At 37.5% G+C, this 24,898-nt stretch overlaps 1 protein-coding gene across 2 annotated transcripts; it reads right to left on the bottom strand.

The window, feature by feature from the left end:
• On the bottom strand, positions 1 to 21,234 carry STRAP (serine/threonine kinase receptor associated protein). Of its 2 annotated transcripts, none has more exons than XM_032159723.2 (10): positions 20,779 to 21,234; positions 19,934 to 20,069; positions 13,494 to 13,575; positions 12,834 to 12,906; positions 9,724 to 9,820; positions 8,372 to 8,509; positions 5,889 to 6,025; positions 3,808 to 3,957; positions 2,855 to 2,917; positions 1 to 952 (listed from the first exon to the last, which is right to left on the bottom strand). In XM_032159723.2, exons 1-10 carry the CDS (start codon positions 20,888 to 20,890, stop codon positions 891 to 893), a joined length of 1,050 nt encoding a protein of 349 aa, XP_032015614.1. In that variant the 5' UTR covers positions 20,891 to 21,234; the 3' UTR covers positions 1 to 890. The 2 variants fall into 2 exon arrangements, with proteins under 2 accessions (XP_032015614.1, XP_032015612.1); XM_032159721.2 differs by having other exon boundaries at positions 4 to 952; positions 2,855 to 2,920; positions 20,779 to 21,031.
• Between the last annotated feature and the right edge of the window lie 3,664 nt (positions 21,235 to 24,898).

Below are 24,898 nucleotides of genomic sequence, written 5' to 3'. Positions count from 1 at the left end.
ATATACATACAGAGATGCCCTAACATGCATTCACAGTCATTCGATTTTAATAGTTTTCTGAGGAGTGGTAGGATTTTAAGTGATCTTTCAGCTTACTGCTAAATTTCAGTTGATTTTTTTTTCTTATAACTAGCATGTATTATTTAAATAATCATTTAAAAAGGCATGTCAAGCACTTCTATCCAATCTGGGAATAGAGGAGGTAAATGAAACACTAGTAAAGGACATAAGAATTTCAAAAATTTTTACAAGTAACTGAATCTCAATATTATAAAATAATGTTTACTACAGATTAATCGGCTTATCTTTTGCTATGGTTATGATACAGAAAAATTTTCTGGCTATTTCCACTTATAAAACTCAAATTAGTAGTTTTTCCCCGAAAAAACCAAACATTGTTTTGTTTTAGAGGCATTTTATTTAGACAACTAAAAACAATTAGATGTTCAGAAGCAGCGTACAATGAAAGAGAAATCAAACCAGTTACTTTATCATGTATTCCCTCTTCTTTACAACTGAAGCAAAAAAAAAAGGCATTCTGCTTTAAGATCAGAAAAATAAGCCAATATAGTTTTCTTCTCCATAATAACATAAACAGCTACAAGAACCCTAATTGTAATAATAGAAATTGGATATTGGCTTGTATATATTCATTAAAAAGTTAACAGGCCACTGTACTATAAGAGGATAACTCCACCTCCCTTCATCTGACACTTGAGTTTTCACTTACAGGTAACACCAAGTTAGTTGTTCCAGCACTGGAGCTAATTCATTTTCCTCATTATTTACTGCTGTTTCTGCCTTAAGCAGAGTAACTCTGGAAGGCTGATGCTTTTCTCTGCTTGCTTGTTTTAGTCAGTTGTATACTAACTGCGACATATGATTGACACTCAGGCCTTAACATCAGGAGCTGAAGGATAGATGCAATCTGAATTCTCTGAAGCAATTTCTTCTATAAGTTAAAAAAAAAAAGTCACATTAGTCAACTTAATAAAAGAAAGAAGCAAATCTACATTTCTGTGTAATGAAGGAATAAGAGTTTGTAAAGCATACTGTGGTAAGGGGAAGAAGAGAGCAATCGCACATGCCACTAACAACTAGACTCATTTCATTGAAAAGGCAAAGAAGAAAGAGTTCATGTGTTTTATCCACTAGACTCTCTTACACCATAACTCAACCTCCAAGGGTCCCTTTCTGGCCTAAATTTTCGGACTCCAGCTATCCAATAAACCCTGAATTAAAGTCATGTCTTCGAAGGATCTAGCCCTCTCTTTCAGTGATTCAAATCCTAATATTTAGTGCTATTTAAAGCAAAACATTAACCATCAACATTAAGTTTTAGCAAGAAGGTGCTTAACAATAAAAAATTTAAGGAAAACTCTGTTGGGTAAATGGTAAACACTTTCCCAATCTCCCCCAAAATCATCATACCCACTTTCTCATTGCAGCAATCTGCGTATTTCTTCCTCATGATATCCCCACTCATCAATCTCACAATTCTAACAAGTCTAACAAAAGACTGTCAACTCCATCTACCTTTTTCTGTTCTCACTGCAATTCCCTTATTAAAAACTACATGATAGGCTGGGTGCAGTGGCTCATGCCTGTAATCCCAGCACTTTAGGAGGCCAAGGTGGGCATATCATGAGGTCAGGAGTTCAAGACCAGCCTGACCAACATGGTGAAACCCCATCTCTACTAAAAATACAAAAATTAGCCAGGCGTGGTGGTACACCTGTAATCCCAACTACCCAGGAGGCTTAGGCAGGAGAATCGCTTGAAACCAGAGGCGGAGGTTGCAGTGAGCCGAGATCATGCCATCATGCCACTGCACTACAGCCTGGGCGACAGAGCAAGACTCCATCTCAAAACAAAACAAAACAAAACCTACATGATCACTCGTCTAGACTACAATGCCCCCTAACTGGTTTATGTTCACTCTTGTTCCCAGTCCAATTCTTTGTACGTGCCACAGCCAAGGCAACCTTTTTTTTTTTTTTTTTTCTGAGACATAGTCTGTCTCTGTCACCCAGGCTGGAGTGCAGTGGTGCAATCTCGGCTCACTGTAACCTCTACCTCCTGGGTTCAAGCTATTCTCCTGCTTCAGCCTCCTAAATAGCTGGGATTACAGGTATCTGCCACCATTACCCACTAATTTTTGTATTTTTAGTAGACACAGGGTTTCACCATGTTGGCCAGGCTGGTCTCGAACTACCAAGGCAATCTTTTAAAGTCCTCTTCTTAAAATTCAAAGGTTTCTCATTGCTCTTAGTATAAAACTCTCCAAGTCCTAATACAGCAAATGTGGCCTTCAAATGATCTAGCTTCTACAGCTTCACTTTGCCTTTGCTCTTTAACCTGGAGGCATGGAGAAGTTCTTTTAGTTCCTCATATGCTATGCTCCTTTTTGGTTCTGAACTTTTAGTTAACATAGTTTTCCTGCTATGAACTTTTCCATCCTGTCCCTACCAACACCCCCTCTCATGACCTCACCTAAATCACTTCTGCTCATCCGTAGATCCCAGTTTAAATGTCACTTCTCTAGGAAGCTTTTTTTAATCCCCCTTACAATAATTTGTTTGTTTTGGCATGTCTCCTAAGTTAGACTCTAAGCTCTGAAAGAGTAACCACATCGGTTGTGTCCATACTACATCTCTGTGCCTATTACTACTATGCAGTAGGTATTTAAATATGTAGCTTATAAATATGTGTATATACATGCATAAATATTTAAAGTTTCCATTATTTAAATATGTTCATATTTAAATTTCTTCTGCCAATGAGTAAAACTTCTGTTACAGTTCAATTTTAAATCCCTCAGGACTCTTACAAAAGTCAATTCCATAGCAGTTACCTAGCTCCTCTTCTGTTGTCTCTGGAAAACCAATCTTTGGCTTTGCCAGCTCACCACTATCTTCTTCTGGAAAAAGAAAAGCAATGATGATTATATGACTTACACTATTAAAGTAATTTCTAGTGTTCAATAAGCAAGAAGAGCAACATAAGACTATTCCAAGAAATGGCTACAAAATATAATAAAAACAACTCCTTTTTAAGTAATTGTGATTCTAAAATAGTATGTCTTTCTTCAAAATTACTTTTAGGTTCATACTGCAACTACTTAGGGATTAGTAACTAGGTATTTTTTATTAAGAACCTGTCTACCTTTATTGGTGTGGATCAGTGAGTAATACTATTCAGAGATTAGATACATTTACTTGTAAATTCTTTATATTGCCTTCCAGCAAATTTTGAATTAGATCTATTCCAGCCACAAAATGTGCTAGTATAAAAATTTAGGAACAAACTAGATTGTACAACAAAATTTTCGTTTTTTTGAGACTGAGTCACTCTGTTGCCCAGGCTGCAGTGCAGTGGTGTGATCTCAGCTCAATGCATGCCTCCTGGGTTCATGCAATTCTCATGTCTCAGCCTCCTGAGTAGCTGGGATTACAGGCATGTGCCACCACACCTGGCTAATTTTTGTATTTTTAGTAGAGATGGGGTTTCACCATGTTGGCCAGGCTGGTCTCAAATTCCTGACCTCGTGATCTGCCCGCCTCAGCCTCCCAAAGTGCTGGGATTACAGGCGTGAGCCACCGCACCCAGCCATACAAAAAAAATTTAAACAAAGGAACATGACCCTTTCTCTGGCCAATTTATAATCCTGGGCTTCTCGCTGCTTAAACCATAATACATAATTTAAAATTTATAGAAAACAGGAACCCTGAAATAAAATTAATGATGAAAAAATGACACTAAATCATGCATTTTAAAAATTTTATTATTCTGAATAAAAATTCTTACCAGGAAGCACACATTTCCAAAGGCCATATGTTTTTCCTACCACAGTTTGCCATAGTCTCAATGTTCCATCTTCTGAACCACTGGCATAGAGTTCTCCATCAGGACTAAATCTCACACAGTGAATAGGACCGAAGTGTCCTTTGTAGGATTCTGAAAAAGAAGAGGGCTATTAGATAATTTTAACTCTTAGGTTAAATATTGATACGCTAAAAAAAAAAAAAAAAAAAAAATGTCTGTGTTACTGGGGAGATGAAAAATTCTTAAGGCAAACATTAAAAACTGTACTTAATTAATTTCTCATCACAAAAGTGGTGTATCATTGACCCTTTCTCTGTAAGATTATTCCTTTCCAAATCTAGCACGCACTCTAGTTTCAGATTGTCCCTCTAAAAAAAGCAAATGAGGCTTCATGTCTCATTAAGGATGGAGAAAAAGAGGTAAATGAAAACCCCATTAATTCTATATAAAGTAGATTTAAAGTCTTATCAGTTCAACCTCCAATTTCCATATCCTAAAACTCACTGCCTATTTCTCAGGGAACCAATTTTTATTATGACTATAGAGAGCCACCAGGTGGAGCTCTTTTACACACTTTGCCTCTTAATTTCCTACAGTCCACTAATTATTCTGTCACACAGAAAGGTGAGATATAGGATCAACAATGATCCATAAATATTTTAATCTACGGAACCTAACGAGAAAATGTATAGATTAGGAGCACTGTTATATTCAAGTAGTACCTTTATGTATGAACCTTTCTCATTTACTTTCTGATGCCTCATCACCTTACTAGTTCTCAAGGCCCTTTACTAGACCAATGATCCTATTCTGTCTCCCATCTGTGTCCAACCAGAGAATAGAAAAGTTGTAAGAGTACAAAGAACACAAGGTTTTGGAAAGAGAAAGGCTGGGCAGGTCTGGTATTCACTGTGACTTCAGATCTTGTGCAAATAATTCAGTTCTCTCAGTCTTGAAAAAGAATAAAATATGAAACCAAAAACATTCTAAAACTTTAAAAACTGGCATTCAATAAAAGTAACAGAAAAGAATATCTTATTTATAAGTCACTTGTAGTCAAGTAATAAAAGCTGAACCATAAGCAATTAAAATAGATTCTACATGGTCCATCACCAAGGTTCCATTTATGCAACCCAGATGCATCAATGTTCCCCAAGAAACAAAACGTAAAATTGTCTTTTGTTCTTTGGGTGTAATCTAGCAAGCTTCGTTCTTTGGTAAAGCACGGCAGCTAGAAACAGACAAGAACAAGAAGAGACAGCTTATAGATAAAAATATATATTTATAAAAACTAAAATGTACTTTTGATCTAAAAGCAAAAACTATTTGGGAAGGCTAAAAGTAGATACTGAGAACCACATGTAACTATGTGAAATACCTGGTCCATCAGATAAATATATATTAACTTCAAATTAATCCGCATGCCTTTCCGTTCCCCTTACTAAGGACTGTTATCATGAAAATGAAAGCAAAAAACTCAAACTCCAAAACAGTGTAAATAAAAAGCTGATAAAAATAACTCTCCAATTCAGATTCCTAAAGGTATTCCTGTAATATGCTATACTGGTTTTTCCCCCACACAGTGTTCTTTACGGAGTCTTAGGAATTCCTAAGTTGGCAAAAAGGAAGATGGGCCAAGTAGATGGGGTTACACACCCACAACATACTTCAGAAAGAACGGATCTCCTTGCTTGTGTTTAGCATATTACTTTGACATAAGATTCCCCCCTCCCTCCCAGCCAATAAAGCCTAAAACTCACTGTACCATAATACATAACATTAGCATAATGAACTTCAGTTAAAAGGATAAATTTCTGCATACTTTGTTTACAGATCTATAAAAGTATCTGACCCAAATGGTTAAAACTCCTTTACTTTTTCACTTGTAAGCACCAAGCTTAAGTTAGCTGAAAAATTTGCTTTCAACGTATGTATGTAACATATATATAACATATATATAACAAATATAACATATATATATATATATATATAAATGAGGTGTTAATTACCGGGACTTAACATATGATAAAAGGTAACCACATCACTGTAAGGGGACAACTCACCTAATTCTTCTCCACTATTATAATCATACTTATAAAGTTTAAAATCTTCACCACCTGCAACAAGAAATTCTTTCTCAGGATGAAGAGATGCAGAATTGATGGTTGCAGGAGCTTCAAAGGATTTAATTGGGTCCAAACTGAAAAAAAATTTAAGTAGTATTTACAAATCTTGAATATTGTAAAAATAACGAGTTACATTTGAACTGTTCTTAAATTCTGAAACCCAAGGAACAATTAAATACTCATTTACTCAAATGTAAACACTGATGTAAAAAAAGCTGTTAGAAAAAAAAAAAAAAAATCAAATGGATACTATGCCATCTCAGCAATACAAAGACATTTGGATGAAGGGATATCCAGTTTATGCAGTGGATGTCTTCCCGGAAATGAGTGTGTTGGCTAATTAAAACAGTATGAATAATAATTGGGATTTTTGCTCTTAAATAAATTTCAGCTGTATTGTTTTGTTTTTCTACAACCACATACTATCTTTGTAAATAGAAAAAGTTTTCACAGTAGGTAATTAATATAAAGAATTATTTATATATAATTATTAATTGCTGAGGGTTTAAGCTCCTCAGCAAGATAAACTTTCAATGTCATAAAATATAAACTGCTAAAAACAGTTTTTACTATAAGGCAGTAAAAGACTAACAAAATTTAGGGCTATAGTTATATAATAAAAATCAATGCATAATAACAGCTTCATCTGAAATTTAATTACATTAAATTACAGTGTGGACATTAGCTTTTTCACTTGAACCCTAAAAATCATGAAAGGCCTCCAATACAAAACATTATAGTATCCCAGCTCCTAAATACTTCCCATCATCATATACTTTAAAGCATAATTAAAGTTAGTTGTGACTTATGCAGGATCACTACATAGCAACTTGCTGGCTCAAATGCTAGAATATTCAATGGGCCAGAAAATTTCTGCCACCAACATGAGATTTGCCTAACTGCAGGAGTGAGTGAAGAGCATTAATATACCAATCGATGGCTCCAGGCCATAGTATTCTACTATTATCAGTTCACTGTATGTGTATAAACTCCTTGACCTTGCTTAATTGCTCTCCTCCAATTTTACCGCCTTTTCTTTCTCCCACTTAGCCCTTTAGACACAAGGTTAAGACACTGGTCAAATATCAAAGTGTAATGTGGTATAATCCTTATGGAAATCAATTAAGTGTCATGTATAACTAAGAACTTTAAACTCATTTCTAGCCTTTGAACTGATAATTCTACTTACAGGATCCTATCTACTGTAAAGAAACACTCAGAGATGTACTAGAACATTCACCGTGGTGCTAAAACAGGGAAACTAACCCATAATTTAGTACAACCTATGATGCAAATATAATGTATCAAGTAAAAATGTTTTCAAAGAAGTTTTAAATGGCTAACAATATTTTTAAATAAATCAAAATAGTATTCATTATGGTCCTAGTAATTAAAGAAAAAAACACAAATCGTGTACACCCACATATATAACGTAGAAAAATGGACTAGCAGAAAACATAACTACCATTATCACTCTTGCACCTATGGTTATAATATTGTGGTACATTTTTTTCAATTATGTTATATATTCCAGTCTTTCTCCAAGAGTATTTACTACATTTAAAGTCGCAAAATTCAAATCTATTTAAAAAATTCATTAAGTATGCACATAGGAATAGAAATAAGATTATTCCTTCTCTAAAATTTTAAGGTGAAAATAAATAGTAGAATCAAGATCACACTGTTTTTTTGTTTTTTTTTTTTTTGAGACACAGTCTTACTCCGTTACTCAGGCTGGAATGTGTGGTGCGACCACAGCTCAAAACAACCTCCACCTCCTGGGCTTAAGCAATTCTCCTGCCTCTGCTTCCCAAGTAGCTGGGATTACAGGCACTCACCACCACACCCGGCTAATTTTTCTTCTCTTTGTAATTTTAGAGACAGGGTTTCACCATGCTGGCCAGGCTGGTCTCGAACCCCTAACCTCAAGTGGTCCGCCCACCTCAGCCTCCCAAGGTGCTGGGATTACAGATGTGAGCCACCACACCCAGCCCACACTGGTTTTATATAGTAAAAAACATTAATTACAGCACCAAGCACCAATTCAGTAGTTTTTGCTTTTTTTTTTTTTTTTTTGCTTTGTCATCCAGACTGGAGTGCACTGTCAAGATCACAGCAAAATGCAGCCTCAACCTCCCAGGCTCCAGCAATTCTCTCACCTCAGCCTCCCAAGCAGCTGGACTACAGGCGTGTGCCACCACACCCAGCTAATTTTATTTTTTGTGGAGATGGGGGTCTCACTGTTGCCCAGGCTGGTCTCAAGCCATTCTCCCACCTCAGCTTCCCAAAGTGCTGCCATTATAGGCATGAGCCACCACGCCTGGCCTCTTTACTTTTAAAAAAAGTAAATACCTTTCCATTTGTAAGTAGCCAAATTGTCTTTTGTTACCTAAAAAAGAAAAAGTATTTCTTGGACATACCTTACTGCACTATGAAAAGCAATAGATCGTCCATAAGTTATAACCAAAATCTCTCCCTCAGGAATATATTCCATACTACTAACAGACATATTGAAATTTAGAGATTTCACTTCTGTCATAGTAGCATGATCCCAAAGTCTGCAAAATAAAGATAAAAATATGATGTTTACTCATGTAAGAAAGAAAAAAGCTTGTAAATTCTAATTACATCTGCAGATTAGCCAACGAAAGAACAATCACAATTACAGAAAAACAACATTCATTCCAAGTCACAAATTACAGATGATAAAAAGAAATTCTGGGTTTCTATATACAATGTCAAATTATGCGTGATAGCTTGTAAGTAAAATCAACTTTAATACCTACATACACTTCCCAATTTGGCAAAACTACATTATTAAGACAAGTTCTAATCTAGTCAATTTCAGCATTGCTATAAATAGTGGTTCTTACACTCTGTTTTTGTGAATATAGTAATAGCTACACATCTTTCCAAAGAAATATACATCAGGTGTCAGCACACAAGATTTTGCATAGAATTTCAGGGGCTTCATGGTCCCTCCCTTTAACCAGACTGACCACAGACCCAGGTTAAGAACACCTGCTTATAAGGTATCAGCAATTTAATTTTCTTCTGAATTTTGCTGTCAGTATACACAAAGTGAGCGTCCCTTATTGAAAATACTTGGGACCAGAAAAAAGTTGGATTTCAAAGTTTTTCAGATTTTGGAATATTTGCATTAGACACTTACCGACTGAGAATCCCTAACCTGAAAATAGGAAATTCAAAATGCTCCAATGAGCATTTCCTTTAAGCATCAAGTTGGCACTCAAAGTCTCAGATTTCAGAGCGTTTCAAATTTCAGATTTTCAGGTTAGGGATACTCGACCTGTAATAGTAAATAGCTCCAGATAAATGTGACCTGGGTGCAACTTAAATTTTAATGTTCAGAACATTTTTCACACATAATATTAAATGTTTTTAAAATATAAGCTCTAAGGTAAAATATTTTGCAAATTTTAAGTTTGTTTTTCTTTTGAGGCAGTCTAGCTCTGTTGCCCAGGCTACAGTGCAATGGCACGATCTTGACTCACCGCAACCTCTGCCTCCCAGGTTCAGGTGATTCTCCTGCCTCAGCCTCCTGAGTAGCTGGGATTATAGGTGCGCGCCACCGTGCTTGGCTAAGTTTTGTAATTTTCATAGAGACAGTGTTTCGCCATGATGGCCAGGCTGGTCTAGTACTCCTGACCTCGAATGATCCACCCGGCTCACCTCCCAGAGTGCTGGGATTACAGGCGTGAGCCACCATGCCCAGCCTTAAATTGTAAATTATTAAAGAAAAATTACTTACCTAACAGTTTTGTCATCAGCAGAAAGAATCTGTTTATCCTCACTGCACCATAGAGCTTTTTTTATACCAGAAGTATGACCACTAATTTCCTTAGGTTCTTGAGATAAAACAATTTAGAGTACATTTGTTAATACATGATTTTTTAAACTGAACAATATCGGAACAATTATATATTTTAAAAAACACACATTTTAAATTAGACTGCAACTTTTCAAAGCCCAGCCCAATTCAAACTTGATGTTTATATAGAATACAGTTAGTTTTTCTATACTAGAACATAAATTTATCTGCATGACAGGGACCCAAGGAACTACCATGCTTGCTATATGTAGCTGAGTGAATGCACCACTCCCTCTAGGCTAAATTTCTGCACAACTGATAATATTCAAAAGCATTATTGTATTGCCATGAAATAGAAGAATAATTAATGTGGCATAATTTAATAAGAACATGGACTCAGGAACAAGACAGTTGAATCTGATTCTAGTACTATGGCTGCTGACTCTGGGACCTTTATCCAAGCAGCTATTGATAGTAAATAATGAAATAAGGGTTGGAAGGAAAAAAGGGAAATAGAAAGTGGGACAGCAATTCCCAAGAATGTTTCTACACTGTGAGGAAAACATTAAAAAAAAAAAGGAAGGGAGCTTAAATCTGTAGGAGATTATGCTTTCAAAGAACTTCAAAAAACCCTCACTGCTGTCTCTAGGGGCAAAAGCAGACACTGGACGCAATGCCATTCAACACTATTTTCACCTTTGGGCATGTTACTTAACTTTTTAACTTTATTTCCTTAACTGTAAAATGAGATAACAATGGTTACAAATGCGAACAGGGCTTAACAGATACCTGATACACAGTAAAACCTCATTTTATTTTCTGCTGCCAGCACAGCGAAAGAGCAACTTTCATAAAACAGCTTTGGGAAAGGTAAAGAGCACAAAAAATGTCGACCCAATCCCTGAACTACCTTGCTTTGTTGAATGGGTTCATAGATTAAGTGAGGTCAGAGTCCTTTGCTGTGTTTTGACATAAATTTATCAAAAAAGAAAGGAGAAAAAAACTCCTACATGCAATGGAGAATAAAAAAATCTGTAAATGCACTTTGTTTCCTCACCTTAAAAATGTTTTCATAACAAATTACTGTAACACTAAAATGTAAAATATTTTAAAAAGCTCTCAGAAATGGAAGTTATCTCAAGAGAATAACTGCTTAATTTCCAATGTGGTTCTGACTCTCTTATTACTCTTTTAAATTTTATAGATTTATGACTACATAAATGCCCACATAATAACATCTGAAAGATACCAAATATATAATAAAACAAAATTATGTTTGTCATGTTTTGGTAGCTAAGTATATATATGGTGAGGGAAATGATTAAAATATTATAAAATAAATATGTAGAGTGGGGAAGACACCTATAACTTCTGTAAAACGAGAGAATGCCTAAAGGATTTCGCCACCAAAATGTTAAGAACGTATATACCATAAAAACGGCCTTAACAAAATTTAAAAGCAAATGATAAATTAGAATTCAATAAAGAACCTTTAAAAACCAGTAAGAAAACCATGAATAACACAACAGATAAATGGACAAAGGGTAGACAGGCAATTATTTCATAAAAAAGGAAATACATTAAAATGGTATTCGACAGCATTTTAATCTCATGAATATTCACATGAATACAACAGAATTATTTTCTTAAATTGACAGAAAGTTAGTTATCAGTGTTCACTAGAACATGTTGGGTATAGATACATACATATATACCTATATTTTGTTGGAAGACACTTTGATACTTTGATACTTCCAAGAATTCATTTTTTTTTTTCTTTTTGAGAAGGAGTTTCGCTCTTGTCCCCCAGGCTAGAATGCAATGACACAATCTCGGCTCACTGCAACCTCTACCTCCTGGGTTCAAGCGATTCTCCTGCCTCACCCTCTTGAGTACCTAGGAATTACAGGCGCCTGCCACCATGCCCATCTAATTTTTTTGTACTTTTAGTAGAGATGGGGTTTCACTATGTTGGCCAGGCTGGTATTGAACCCCTGACCTCAGGTGATCCACTGGCCTTGGCCTCCCAAAGCACTGGGATTATAGGTGTGAGCCACTGCGCCCGGCCACCTTCCAACAATTCTACTCCTCTTTGTCCCACCAATTCTACTTTTGCTTAGTTATCTTAAGGAAATCATTGTGAAAATATTTGCAACTATAAGGATGTTTAGCATAATACTGCTTTTCATATTTAAAATCTGTAGCCCAAACAGGCCAAAACAGGAAACTAGTTAATTCACTTATGATATATCCACAGGATGGAAAACCAGAAAGTCATTACAAACAGTTCATAGGCTATTTAGTGACATGAAAAAACTGTAATTGCAGATTTTTTTAAATTCTTTCGAATAGCTAATATATTTACATGGTTCAAAAATCTAAGCAATATGTGCACACAACTGAGAATTCTCACCATCACCAACTTCTATAAATAACCAATCTTTCTTACCAAAAAATAGTAACACTGTTCTGCACTGTTTTAAAACTTAATATAATGATAAAAATTTGCCATAATAAATTTTCAGTTTGGAAGAAATACAATAGTAACGCAGCAAATAAACTTATTTTTTCAAAACTGCAGAAAAAAAGGCTGAAAGTTTATAAACCAAAAACTGATGAATTATGTTTTAATTTTCTTCGTGACTTTTTTTTTTTTTTTGAAACGGAGTTTCACTCTTATTGCTCAGGCTAGAGTGCAGTGGTGCGATCTCGGCTCACTGCAACCTCTGCCTCCCGGGTTCAAGCGATTCTCCTGCCTCAGCCTCCCAAGTAGCTGGGATTGCAAGCGCCTGCCACCATGCCTGGCTAATTTTTCTATTTTTAATAGAGATGGGGTTTTGCCATGTTGGCCAGGCTGGTATCAAACTCCTGACCTCAAGTGATCCACCCACCTCAGCCTCCCAAAGTGCTAGGATTACAGGCGTGAGCCACCGTGCCTGGCCATGACTATCTATATTTTCCAAATTTGAGTACTGAGCATGAAACCCTTTAATCAGTTATTTAAATTAAAAGAAAATAAAACTACAAGCCAATGTTTAAATTATGCTTACCTGCTTCAGGTTTGTTCAAGTCATATATGCGTAACAGTTTATCCTGTCCCCCGGTTAACAAATAATTACTATCCTGAAAACACAAAGTAAAATGTGAATAGATTAACCATTTTAATAGTTATTTCTCTTTCAAACTTCGACACCAAATAAAATCAAAATCTAGCTCACAGACATCACAAAGAGATGCCAAGACGTAACCAATTACTTCTGAGAAGATACTGTGGAACAGCTGCCCTCTCATAACTGCCAAGACTTGTAAGCTTTCCAGTTCAAAAGCGTTACGCTACACTACATATACATGAACTCTCCTATTCTCCCCTGATCCTACTCCTCTCCCTTGTGAGAGGCCTTTTCCTAATTATCTCAAATTTATCTTCTCCCTTCTATTAGTAGTTGGGGAAGGCTACTTGAGCTTTTCAGATGTTTTTTGCTTGTTGAAGGACTGGTACTTGTTCCACAGTATCTTAAAAGCTTGACAGGATTAACCACGAAACAAATTCATAGAGCTTAATATACAATCAAATCAAATATGAACCAAAAAATAACAAATATTCCACACAAAATGTATCGATCAAATATACACACCAATCAAATATAAAAGCATTATCACACTATATAACAGCAACTTAACTCGCCAAAATAGATTCCATTTTCTGATACCTGCGTGAAATCCACAGTCTTGACAATGTGTTTATGAGCCAGGGTCATCAATTCATCTCCCGAGACAGCATCCCACACTTTGCTAAAAGTAAAAAAGGAAAAATTAGTAGGATAAATATTACCCAATATATTAAAAGGATACAATTATAATATTGATGAGTACCAAATAAGTTACATATGTGAAATGTTACATAAATGTATTATAAATCTCCTTTATCTCTAATATCCCTCACAGACTTCATTTGATAAAATATTTAAATAAGCTTAAGGGTAAAGAAATTTCTCTGTAAAAACTTTATAACCAATCTAATTTTCTTTGACAGTGAAAAAGATATGAACAATTTAAGTAAGATTCATGAACCAACCCATCCTACTTACTTTTATTTTAGCTGATAGCCATAATATCCCTTTAGCAAGTCTGTCATACATTTTAACCAATTTTTAGTTTCACCATGCCAATTTTTTCTCTATGCTCCACTCAGGTGCACAATAAAAAATAAAAATAAATAAAAAAAAAAACAGAAATCCTTAAAAATGTTACAGGGGAATGAAAAGCCTTGGTACAGGCTAAGTAAAATTTTAAATTAAGATAGTGGAGAGACAATGTCCACTTCATTTCTTCTTCAAAGCTGACTTAAAATTTCAAACCCTAGTACAGTTAACTTCCCCCAAACTATCAGCCTTTGATTATATAATGCTAACACTGAGTATTTTAATCTTTACATTGTTTTTTCTGTCCCACCCCACCCCAAAATACAAGTTGGTTGTAGGTATACATACATTTATATGTGTATGTATATTCCGGGCGGGTAATAGTTGAGCAATACTTTACAAAATTACTCTAAAAGGGTTCCCCCAAATAAAAAAGCTTAAGGAAGGGGGGAAAAAGTTGATTTTAGATCAGAACAGATCAGTGAAAAATAAACAAGAAAACTTGGCAGACAGGGAAAAGAACTGCTAAGAGTGAAAAAGCTATGTTCCATAGAGATTTCCATTTTAATGCAACTGATATTTATTTTTGGGAACACAGTGGGCAATAAAATGGTAGAGGGAAAAAAATCAGAGAAAAGCAAGATGTATCTTTTCTTTTGCTTACCCCAATACATAATAAAATATATTAAATATATATCATTCTATACTTAGTGCTAAGGCACAAATGGGAGACAAAAAATACCCGACAGTAGGTTCCTGCCATAGTAGAGCTTTAGCTGAGGAGAAAAACATGCATTAAATAACACATTTAAGAAATATAATTAAAAGACATATATATGGCTACAAAAACTCAGATAAAAGCACTTAGATATTGTCCAGAAAATGTAAGTAACAGAGCTAGCCGTCGGAAGAAGCAAAGAGAAATATATCGGGAAAAAGAAGGGAAGGCTATTCTAGATGAACATTAATAGCATGTGCAATGTGGTTAATAAATATGAAAGACCATCTAACAGGAATGCTCATGATACACTACCAAAGCTTGCAATATTTAATAATGTGGGTCATATGAGTGGCTGAATAAATACGTTCTGAAAGAAATAATGTCAACTATAAGTAGCCTTGCTACTAAACTCCCTAGTATTCATTTCTCTTTGCCCAGGAAACTTGCTCCTCTCTCTCTCATTCCAATGCAACTCTCTGGCCCCAATCTACCTTCCCAACCTCATTTTGTATTGTTTCTCTGAATCTAGCCACATTAGATTATCAACCATTCCTCAAATAACTTATGTATTTTCTTCCAGGCTCCTATGTTCTTGTTCATATTATTCTCTTAAGTCTGTATTTTACATTCTTAGCTATTAAAGTTCTACTCACCCTTAGGGCTCATTTCAAATGCTATCTTTTCTTTATACCTATTTATCCTCAATTCCAATAATTAACCATTCCTTTCTGTTCTCCCACAGAACTCCACTTATTACTGTGCTTAAATTTGCTTTGTTTTTTGTTTACATGTATCCTTAATCACAGTGAAATGCATTTCATGGTTGTGATAAGAGTTCACAAGTATTAGAATGACAGAAAGCATCAAAAGTGAAGAAAACAACAAATGTATCTAAAATTACTATTCTAATTATTCACAGGTCTCCAAAGAAATCCAGGTGATGTCCTTTGATATGCTAATTTCAAGTTTATTAAATAATCTCCCATAAACTTAAAACCTTTTTTTTTTTTTTTTGAGACAGGGTCTTGGTATATTGCCCAAGCTATAGTTGAACTCCTGGCCTCAAGATCCTTCCACCTCAGCCTCCTAAGTAGCTACAGGCTAATGCCAACATGCCAGCTCTAAAATCTTAAGATTCTGCTTAGACTGTGTCTATTCAAAGGTGAGAAGAGAGTTGGAGTGACCAAAGTAGTAATATTAACCAGAAAGGTAATGTGTCTGTAGTTTTTCCTCCTATTTAGAAACAGTACTAAAATAGAGGCATGACATTTTCTGACAGGGCATGTACTAACTCTGGCAGATTTCCATTATTCACAGTAAGAGCCCTAAAATGGATCTAATCTAAATGTTTCCTAATGTATTATTCAATCTCCAGGCAAGAAATTGACATGTATTAGTTGGCCACAGGGCTCAAATCAAGACAGTAAAACGCTATTAACAATACCCTTTCAGTGGCTAACCCTCTAACATTTATTTTCTTCACATCCCACGAAGTACTTGTCATCTCCTTAAACTACTGTTACCTCTTATACCCCAGTTTCTTGCAAATAATAATGCTGCCTGATACTTTTCATATCCTCAGAATGAACTTACCGTAAGTCTCATAATAGGAGCTGCTTAACTTACTTATTTAAACCTTCAACAAAACAGGCCAGTCTAAGATTTTTCTAAAATTGCCTAAATACCTTAACATGTTGACCAAGTCATCTAGGAGATAATACCATTTTTGATTTATCAAGAACCTTATTAAAACTAAAATTAGATATTTCTACTGGTTTTACAAGAAAGAAAGAGTGATACATTTTGATTACCTATAAATTTCTGGACCCAATCCCAGATGTACTTAAGCACTCTGGGGAGCACAGCACAGAATTGTCTTTACTTTGGCATTCTTCCCAAACAGATACAAAGAGGATGGTGTTTTAGGGACACTGTACTCAACACTGGACTCAATTGCCCGAATTACTCCAAGATAACATTCTACACTAGTCCATAGACCTATTCTGCTAAATTTCTCCACAAGAAACAGGACCATATTCCACTTCTAGATGACCACACCATAAATGAGTTTTCCAAAAAAAGTAAGAATGGAGAGAAAAACGAAGATGTTTCTAAAAATGCTTTATACCAACTATGACTAATCAGGTAGGCTGTGGGGAGTAACTTCTTGGAGAGAATACACACACACACACACACACGCACACACACACACACACACACGAAAACACGCTCCTACACCCCATAGACAAGACATAGGGGAAATGAGGGATAAATCGCAACTAGCATTTATTGAGCACCTACTATGTGACAGAGATCATACTGGACTTCAGGGATATATGGTGGAGAAAGATCTCTCTGTTCCTCCAATAATCTCATGGGTCTTAGTCCCATTTTACAGATATGAAAGCCAACGTTTAGGAAACATCCTGCCATGGTGGGCAGATTGCTTGAGCCCAAGAGTTCAAGACCAACCTGGACAACATGGTGAAGCCCGTCTCTACAAAAAACACAAAGATTAGCCAAGCATGGTAGTACATGCCTGTGGTCACTATTCAGAAGACTGAAGTAGGAGAACTGCTTGAGACTGGGAGACAGAGGCTGCAGTGAGCTATGATCACGCCACTGCACTCTAGCCTAGGCACCTAAGACCATGGTAGTACACGCCTGTGGTCACTATTCAGGAGACTGAAGCAGGAGAACTGCTTGAGACTGGGAGACGGAGGCTGCAGTGAGCTATGATCACGCCACTGCACTCTAGCCTAGGCACCCAAGACCCTGTTTCAAACAAAAAACAATCCTATGATGATCAAACTGGAAATACACAGCATAGTTAGCACACGAATGCAAGCCCACCTAGTGCCAATGCTTGTTATTATTTTCCACTCTAACACAGCACCTAAAGCCTTAAATAAGGGGGAAAAAAAAAATCACAAAAATCTTCCTTCTTGACATTTAAATCTATTCAACCTTCCTTATATGAGGCCAAATAGTTTCAAGGCTTTAGCCATATTAGTTTCAAAACAGTATGTGATTTTGATCAAGTGCGGGTGGTAATAGTTTACATGGTAGCTATCATCGTTACTTTACATATGTAACACTTTCATAGGTTAATAGACTTCAGGCAACATTGTAAGTATTTGAAACATATTAACTTATTTAATATTCAAAACCAACCTATGAAGTAGGTACCATGACAGAAAAAAAATGGTTAAATAAAGTGCATGAGGCCACCAATTCAAATAAAGGTCATCTGGCTCCAGCCTTCATGCTCTTAATACCACTTGTAAACACAAACATTGAGACTTGAAATGTTAAGAAAGCATAAAAACAACACTGTTTCAATAAACAAGAGCATATAGTCACGTATCTGCCACCACAATCAATCAGCCTTCATTTTTTCATTCTAAAATTGGTATGTTTAATTTACTTAAAATGAAGGAGGCAGCAGATTTACAATTGCTCCTTAGTGTGAGGTTGTTAAAAAAAAAAATCAAAGTCCAGCCACGGTGGCTCACACCTGTAATCCCAGCACTTTGGGAGGCCAAGGTGGGCAGATCACTTGAGGTCAGGAGTTCGAGACCAGCCTGGCCAACATGGCGAAACCCCGTCTCTACTAAAAATACAAAAATTAGCCAGGCGTTGTGGCGTGCACCTGTAGTCCCAGCCTCTCAGGAAGCTGAGGTGGGAGAAATCACTTGAACCTGGGAGGTGGAGGTTGCAGTGAGCCGAGACTGTACCACTGCACTCCAGCCTCGGCGACACAGCAAGACTCTGTCTTTAAAAAAAAAAAAAAAAAATCAACACCACTTGTACTCCCTAGCCTCTTAACTCTAATAAATCTGTGTATGCATAATAGTTCTTGATATTGCCTTCATCAGTTTAAACAATGAAGTGTCAAATTCGTTAAGTTACAAATACCAAGTAGGAACTGGAAATAACAAGATTTAGGCAACGAGGGCCACTGCAAGTCAGTTTAATAACATAATTAACAGCCAAAAGTCAGAACAGGTAAGGTATATTCTGGTAACAATAAGATTAGTATAATTAGATTGTAGGTTTATGGTGTGCAATGGCAGAGGATGATGCTGATGAACTAGGATGAAGCAAACTGTAAAGGGCCAACAATTGAAATGTGTCTTTTAGGTCAGCAATTCTATGACTGCACATCAGGAAAGAAAAGGAAGAAAGAAAAATAAAAAAACACCAATAATCAGTATGACCAGTACTCCATCCCCAGACCAATCAAACCAGAATTTCTGTACCAGGCACAGTAGTTCACCCCTGTAACCACAGCTCTTTGAGAGGCTGAGGCATGGAGGCCAAGAGTTTAAGACAGCCTGGGCAACATAGCTAGATACTGTCTGTATAGTAAAAAGTATTAAAAAATATTTTTAAATGTGGTTAAAAAGTATAAAATATATATATATAGTAAAAAAGTAAAAAAAAAAAGTTTTAAAAATCCGAATTTCTGGGACTCATACCATTTGAATATTTGAAAAGCTCTCCAGATATTCTAATGTACATCAAAGGTCATGAACTACTAAAATGGCAAAGGGAAGACAGGAAGATCATTAGTAGAGAAGTGACATGATCAAGTATGTTTTTAGGAAGACAACTGGCAACAATATGGAAAATGAACAGGAGGAAAAGAAACTACTGAAAGTTAAAAATGATCCTGAACTAAGGCAGCCACAGTTACTACATGGAGGAACACTGTAGTCAGGAGACATCCCGCTGGCAGAATCAAAAAAGATGATGATAATCTAGATGTAAGGGAAAATCAAGAATGCTTTAGATTTCAACCTTTAAAAACTTAGGAAATGAAGAGCAGCTGAGTTTTGTTTTTTTGTTGTTGTTTTGTTTTTTTGTTTGTTTTTGACACAGTGAGTTTTAGTGATGCCTAATGCCAGTTAACAAAAACTGGGATTGAAATAAAAACCTAGGGCCATCAATGTAGGATATCACTAAGGAGTACACACAGAGCAGCATTTGTAAAGGAGATCAACATTCATTATCTGGTGCGTTTGTTAATGCAGATTCCTGAGTCTCAATAAAAATATAAGGAATAAGTCATTTAGGCCTCTGAAAATTTTGAGAACCAATGAAGACAAAGAAGCACACAGGACCACGATGGACCACGATGGAATTTTGGTGGGATCAAACATCATGCGTTCTACATGGCAGCCAGTGAGTCAGAAGTTTATGAATATCTGACACTGAAGTTTTTGATTATTTCAGGACACAAGCTACAGAGAACACCAAAGTTAGCCATCTTGGCTACACTTACGCTGTGAAATCTGCAGCTGCTGTAGCTGCTTTGGTGGCATCCTTATTCAGTGTTGCACCCCAAACAGCACCTTTATGACCCAAAAATGTTCCAATCCAGTCTCCTGTATCTCCCTGGCGTAGCATAGGTTTACCATCTAGAAAATATTTTTTAAAACATGTAATTTATAAGTTCAGATTACTTAAAGTCTAAGATTCAAATGTAAATATACAATGATGTTCAATGACAAAGTGGAAAAATTGTTTCAGCTATTTAACTACCACCACCCATTGAAGGCACTAAGGAATGTGCAGTAATAAATTAACTGAAGAGCTGAACAGATCATTCTCTCTGAAAAGCATCTGTAATTCTCTGGGAATACTGATCAGCGTCAAAACAATCTAGATTTTAGTCTTATTTTGGACAAACATCTTAGCCTAAATTTCAGTTTCCCATTTGAAAAATGAGGCTAATACCACAAAGGAATATCCAGTGAGACAAGAGCGAACTATTGCACGGCCTGGCCTAATTTCTCCTTTCCCCAAATCCTTGAAAGCTATTTACAGTGTTGTCCCGAGAGTCTAGGCAAGTGCTGACCAGCTCCTCCAAAAATAGCAATAAAAATAAAATAAGGAGAGAGGTCTTAGTTGGGGGTAATAGTTTCTACAAAAGCGTCCTCTCGGCTCCAGCTGCGGATTCCCTAACACACTCCTTTCTCCACCGGACCAGTGTTGGCCCTCATCTCAGACGTTAATACCGCCCCCTCCCCCCTCACCACACCACGGCTTCGGCACTGGAGCGTGCGGGTCCCGATCCCTTCCAGCCCAGCCCCAGCCGTCGGGGACCAGGATTGCGGCCTTGCTCACCTTTGCAAGCGCTGATTAAGAAATACCCATAAGGCGTGATGCCACTGAAGGCCAAATCAACCACGGGCCGCGTGTGGCCAGAGCAGGTGAGCGGCGTCTGTCTCATCGTCATGGCGGCGGCGAACCTAGCGACCGGACTGGCGAGCTGAGGGTCGTCGTTGTCTTTTCTCTCTTCTGCTGCAGCGCCTCGGGCTCCTCCAGGCCCCCGCCCTGACACTAAGGCTGGGCTGGGCAACAGGAAAAGAAGGGCAATCCGGTGGCACCGAGGTTAGGAAGGGGTGAGGGAGGGGTCAGGGAGTCTACGACCAGCAAGCAACAGTCGACGAGGGAGGGAAAGGGAGGGAGGGAGGAAAGTAGGGGATGGGGAGAAGCGGAGAACCGGGCCAGCCACGATTCACACCGTCCACACCGGTATCGGCAGGAAGTGACGACGTAAATGACGCAGAGCACCCGCCGGAAATGACGATTGGCGGCAGGGCGGGCTCGCCGGGTAGAAGTGACTTGAAGAAAGAGCGAGAAGTACAGAAAGACGCAGGCGCCAGTTCAGTGGTCGTGAGGTAACTGGCGCTGGCCCACGCCGGCTAAGGGAGACGCTCTAGGCACCGGGATGGGGTCCTTCTCCCGGAAATCTAGCAGGAAATCTAGCCTTCCTGGTCTGCGGCCGAGTTGAAAGTCGTTCCCACTCCCATAAGCCCAAGGACCAGCGTCAGCTGTGTACCCGCCGAGCAGCCCTACTGAGGACTGTACTCGGCCTCTGAATATCTAGACGGAGACGAGCCATTCCCAGTGACGGCCCAAACCAGCGAACGCTGTCTGGCAACGTTTTTTGCAATTTGTCTTATTTGGAAACCATATACGGGCTTGGCGTGGTGGTGGCTGTGGTCCCACCTACTTGGAAGGCTGAGGTGGGAGGATAACTGGAGCCCGAGAGATCGAGGCCGCAATAAGCGGTGGTCGCGCCACTGCACTCCAGCCTGGGCGACAGAGCGAAACCATGTCTTAAAAAAAAAAAAAAAAAAGGCCAGGCGCGGTGGCTCACACCTGTAATCCCAGCACTTTGGGAGGCCGAGGCGGGCGGATCACGAGGTCATCCTGGCTAACATGGTGAAACCCTGTCTCTACTAAAAACCCCATCTCTACTAAAAATACAAAAAAATTAGCCGGGCGTGGTGGCGGGCGCCTGTAGTCCCAGCTACTCGGGAGGCTGAGGCAGGAGAATGGCGTGAACCCGGGAGGCGGAGGTTGCAGTGAGCCGAGATAGCGCCACTGCTCTCCAGCCTGGGCCACAGAGCGAGACTCCGTCTCAAAAAAAAAATAAAAAAATTTCTCCAGTCATCTTTTCTGCTGTGTAAGTTTTCCTATGTTGCTAATGTTTTAGAATTGGATACTATATAGTTTTAAATGCGATTAAATTCAAGTTACTTTTTCCTTGGTGGACTTTGGAGAACTCTAGAGTCGTAGATCCCCAATTTTTTTGGTGAAATACTCTCATCAATAAAGTGAGCCTGCACTCATTTTATAAGCAAATGAATGCTGAATTCTATCAAAAACTTTTACACCTTTTGATATGATGTATATATATGAGTGATAATTTGCAAATTACCTACATGTGCATTATAATACATGGACAAAAATAGAAATATTAAAAGGATATTTAAATATAAACAAACTCTGATATTGTGTGCAGCAGGCAGCCCACTGTGGCTCTGTGAAACCACCAGAGCTGTTAATTGTTCATACTGTTTCCTAACCAGGAGAGGCCTTTTCTCTAGGCAAGTTGTATCTTTATTGATAGAATGTAAACCCAATACAACAGAGATTTTTGTGTTTTCTTTACTATTTTATCCCCAAGGTCAAAACGTCTTGGCACATAGCAGTAAATATGTAATCAACATAAATGTCTGTGAATATATTCTTCATCTTTTTGCAGCAAACACCGTCTACAAGATTCGAGTCAAACAACGTGAGAACTTGAAATACGTCTCCATTCTTTTTCCTTAGTTCATTCACTTACGGTAAAGCACTTACTATATATGTTTTTCATTTTAGCTTGTTCGACTCCTCCTTTGTGCCAGCCTCTCCCTTTTGTCTCACACGTACACACCACTCACACATTTATGAGCTCCTTAATGGCAATGGTTATGGCTTTGTCATTTATACTGTAGTGCCAGAAAAGTGAATGGCATTTAGTGAATGCTCAGCATGACTGTCTACTGATTAAATAGATGGTTGCATTACTGATGGAAGTAAACAAAAGACCCACTCAAAACGACACAACTGGTCAGATACTGATACATGTTCATTTATTGCTCATTGTGTGTAGATAAGAATATAACTGGTAAGTTATGGTACCTACTTGGCTCTAAATGTATTATTTCCTGCTCATTTGGATTCTGAGTTCTAAGAGTATTGTGTATTATGACCAATTGTGTAGGCTTCAAGGTCAATTTAATATTAGAAGACAGGTTAATGTAATTGATATAATTAACAATATTAAAAGATTAAAGAAAATCATATCAAAAGATGTGTAAAAAGTTTTTGATAGAATTCAGCATTCTTTCACTTACAAGAATTCTCAGACACTAGAAATAGAAGGGACTTTTTTAACCTGATAGAATATCTGAAACCCCACACCTAATGGTGAAATACAGAAAGCATTCTGTATTAGATTAGGTACAAGACAGATGATTGCTACTGCCTCTTCAATACAGCATCGTACTAGATGTTCAGGTAACTTAAAAATGCATGAATCTTCCAAAGAAAGTTGTAAATCTGTGATTAGAAATTGTTTTAGAGGTTATATACAAAGAAAAGAGGCAAAGTGTGGTGGCTCATGCCTGTAATTCCAGTTCCCAGTACTTTGGGAGGCTGAGATGGGCGGATCACTCCAGCCCAGGAGTTCAAGACCAGCCTGGGCAACAAAGTGAGACCCAGGCTCTACAAAAAAATTAAAAAATTAGCCAGGCGTGGTGTTACACTCCTGTGATCCCAGCTACGTGGGACACTGAGGTAGGATCGCTTGAGCCCAGAAGTTCATGGCTGCAATAAGCCCTATTTCTGCCACTGCACTTCAGCCTAGATGATGAGGTAAGACCATGTCTCAAAAAAAAAAAAAAAAAATACAAATTATTGGAATTAATGAGAGAATTTAGAAAGGTTACTGAAGTTGTTTTTTTCTTTTTTTTAAAGAGATGAGGTCTCACTATGTTACCCAGGCTAGGTGCGATGGCTAGGTTACTGGGTTTTGTTGTTGTTGTTGTTGTTTTAAGTGTAATGAAATCACATTTCTATACATTAGCAACAACAAAAAATGTAATTTTAAAATATGCCATATTAAATAGCATCAAGAATTATAAAGTACATAGGAATAAAAAAACAAAGTATACTCCCCAGCAGAAAAAAAACTGGCACACTGAAATGTAGAAGTTGAGGGCAATGTAACGAAGGGATCAGTTACAGAAGTGTGGCCAGGATCAAAAGTAACCAACAAGGAGAAAATGGGGCACTAACCATAGATCTGAACGAGAAACTGAAAGGGAGCAGTTATCTGAACCTGATTTATTCGAAAAAGGTACGGCTGCAGCAGAAGGCTCTGGGCGAGAGCTGGAATAAATCAGTAGAGGAACACAACTGCTCCCAATTATCATCAGCCCAGCCATGGGGAAGAAGTGGAGAAATGAATATCTACTTTTAGATCTCCCATGCTTCCCACTGGTCAAACCCAGCCAGAGCCCAGAAGACAAGGGAGCCCTTTAATGGGGTCCATAAATGTCAACCTTCTAGGACTTAAACCATAGTACGAAAGGGAGAAAAGGGGATCTCATTAAATAAAGGAATACCCAACATGATGTTCAATATTATTTAATGCCTCTCAGCAAAATGTATCATTCTCTATTAAAGGCATTAAATAATATTAAAATAAATGGAAAATGGATATCTTGTGTTTGTGGGTTGGCAGGTTCGATTTTGGGAAAATATCAGTGCTCCCCTGTTACGGACTGAATTGGGTTCCCCTCCTCCAAATTCCTATGTTAAAGTCCTAATCCTCACTATCTCAGAATGTGACTGTGTTTGGATAAGTAAGGTAAAATTAGGTCATGGGTGGGCCCTAATCCAATGC

The sequence above is a fragment of the Hylobates moloch genome, unplaced genomic scaffold (genome assembly GCF_009828535.3).
Source record: "Hylobates moloch isolate HMO894 unplaced genomic scaffold, HMol_V3 SCAFFOLD_8, whole genome shotgun sequence".
Lineage (NCBI taxonomy): Eukaryota > Metazoa > Chordata > Mammalia > Primates > Hylobatidae > Hylobates > Hylobates moloch.
Note: the sequence above shows the minus strand (reverse complement) of the source record. Positions and strands in the feature narration are given on the sequence as shown.

Bases quoted from the DNA above. Each gene is read 5' to 3' on its own strand.
- STRAP (XM_032159721.2), bottom strand. From the start codon at position 20,890: ATGACGATGAGACAGACGCCGCTCACCTGCTCTGGCCACACGCGGCCC. The intron at 20,070-20,778 runs GTGAGCAAGGCC...AATATTTTCTAG, and splicing joins CTTAATCAGCGCTTGCAAAG to ATGGTAAACCTATGCTACGC. The intron at 9,821-12,833 runs GTAAGCATAATT...TTTTATCTCAAG, and splicing joins CTTGAACAAACCTGAAGCAG to AACCTAAGGAAATTAGTGGT.